General features: G+C 46.1%; 1 gene segment (V, D, J or C); it reads right to left on the bottom strand.

Annotated features, from left to right (window-relative positions):
- The window catches only part of LOC105532941, a 15,021-nt gene extending 12,917 nt beyond the window's left edge, over positions 1-2,104 (bottom strand). Inside the window, 1 exon segment of the V gene segment in view lies at positions 2,011-2,104. Within this exon segment, the coding sequence occupies positions 2,011-2,056 (46 nt within the window).
- Between the last annotated feature and the right edge of the window lie 46 nt (positions 2,105-2,150).

The following is a 2,150-nucleotide window of genomic DNA, read 5'->3' as shown; positions in this document are numbered from 1 at the left end:
GTTGACTCTAGGTTAGGTAGATTGTCGATGATAAAATGAGTGGACCAGATTCCATCGGAGCAGAACTGGATAAAATTAAATTCCATGGAATTAAATTCCATGGTAATTCGGCAGCTTCACCTCTCTCTGGGACTTCCAGCCTGCACTTATTTATAGATGATCTTATGGACATTGGATATTCCTAGACATCTCCAAAAACTGTCATCCTCTACGTCTCACAGAAATGTGGCGTGTCCACCTGTAGCTTGTCAACCCTGAATAACAGACATAAAGAGATTTTAAAATGTGATAACATTTATTCTAGGATGTGCATTGCAATGGAAATATGTATGGGTGCATTCAGGTTGGTAAAGGAAGATAAAGAATTAAGGAAAAATGAGGAGAGTTACATCAGCTGTTTTGAGACAATTATCCTGGGCTAGAAGGATCAGTAACAGGGGTAACATCAGTGTAAGGTTGAACAAGCAGTTGCTGGGCAGATATACTTGGAGAAGTAATTCTTTTAAGGTTGTGATGGCTTTTGTGCAAGGTTGTGGCTGTGCAGAGTCTATTTATGATAGTTCTTGTTATCAGGAATATGTGTGTTAGAACCCTCCTTCATGGCCTTCCCCAGCTTCATTCATTAGGGTTTTAACACAAGTGGCTCCATCTTGATTTTAATAAATTTCACCAGCTCTTTCTAACACTACTTCTGAAGCAGATGACTGACAGTTTGAACAGGGTTAATTCCACATCCTCATCCCATTTTAATAAAATAAGTTTATCCCCTTCCCTATTAACAGCCAACTGCATTCGCAGATGAGTCTACACACAACACAGTGGAGGGTCCTGAGCAGATGGGGAGGGAAGGAAGTCCCATCAGCCTTTCCCATGTGGCTGCAGGAGCCACAGCCTGAGCCCCACCTGAGCTCCAAGAAAATGCCTTGAGCCCTGGAATGTAGACCACAGAGACCATCTGTTTCTTTTTCAGGAACCAGGAAAAGCAAACAAAAAAGGGAGAACAAACACTCCAAAGAAAGAACATGGATAGGGAGCGAAGGAGCACCAGGTGAGTGCTGATGCTGATTGGATTTAGTGTCAGGAGAAGGGTCAGACGAGAAACCTGTGAGCTTCTACATGACACTGATCCTGGCCCAGCCTCTCTATTGACTGCTATCAGAGTCCTTAGCTAAAGACTGTTCTAGTCCAGGAATCTCCCTGAGGATTCTGTACTGGGCATGATTGGAGACGACTCACCAGGCACCCCTGAGCTTCCTCAGGACTCTGATCTTGGTGGCCATAGTTGAGGCCTTTTCATCTCAGTAAACGTCAATCTGCATTTGGTGCATGTGAGAATAGGTCCTCATATTAAAATACTTTTAAAAATATGTAGAGATGACATTAGGAAGCACAGAATTCTAAACTTAGAGAGGTTCACTGGAGAAACCGTGAGGAGAAGACGAGGTCCCACATCCTGACAGGAAATCAGCCTCTATAGCACCTGCCTCTGGGGTTGACTCTGATCAGTGCATCCTGAGCAGCCCCTGCAGCTGATTTCCCCTGAACGTTTCTGCAGGGAGGTTTGTGTCTGGGCTCACACTGACCTCCTCTCACTGTGTGTCTCGCACAGTAATAGACAGCCGTGTCCTCGGCTCTCAGGCTGTTCATTTGCAGATACACTGTGTTCTTGGCATTGTCTCTGGAGATGGTGAATCGGCCCTTGACAGAGTCTGGGTACAATGTGGTACTACCGCTACCAGTGCTAATACTTGAGACCCACTCCAGCCCCTTCCCTGGAGCCTGGCGGACCCAGTCCATGTAGTGGTCACTGAAGGTGAATCCAGAGGCTACACAGGAGAGTCTCAGAGACCCGCCAGGCTGGACCAAGCCTCCCCCAGACTCCACCAGCTGCACCTCACACTGGAAACCTGCAAACAAGAAGAAACCCCAGTCAGAAACTTCCAAATGTATCCACTGTTTATCTCACTCTTATCCACTCACACTCAATTTCAATAGTTCTCAATGAATTACCTTTTAAAATAGCAACAAGAAAAACCCAGCTCAGCCCAAACTCCATGGTGCGTCCTCTGTGTTCCGTCCTGATCACCAAATGAAAACACCTGAAAATGCCAGGTCTGGGCCTCGTCTCCCAGAGCTGCAGGGTCAGGGCT

Source organism: Mandrillus leucophaeus, unplaced genomic scaffold (assembly GCF_000951045.1).
Source record: "Mandrillus leucophaeus isolate KB7577 unplaced genomic scaffold, Mleu.le_1.0 Scaffold997, whole genome shotgun sequence".
In the NCBI taxonomy this organism is placed as follows: Eukaryota; Metazoa; Chordata; class Mammalia; order Primates; family Cercopithecidae; genus Mandrillus; species Mandrillus leucophaeus.
Note: the sequence above shows the minus strand (reverse complement) of the source record. Positions and strands in the feature narration are given on the sequence as shown.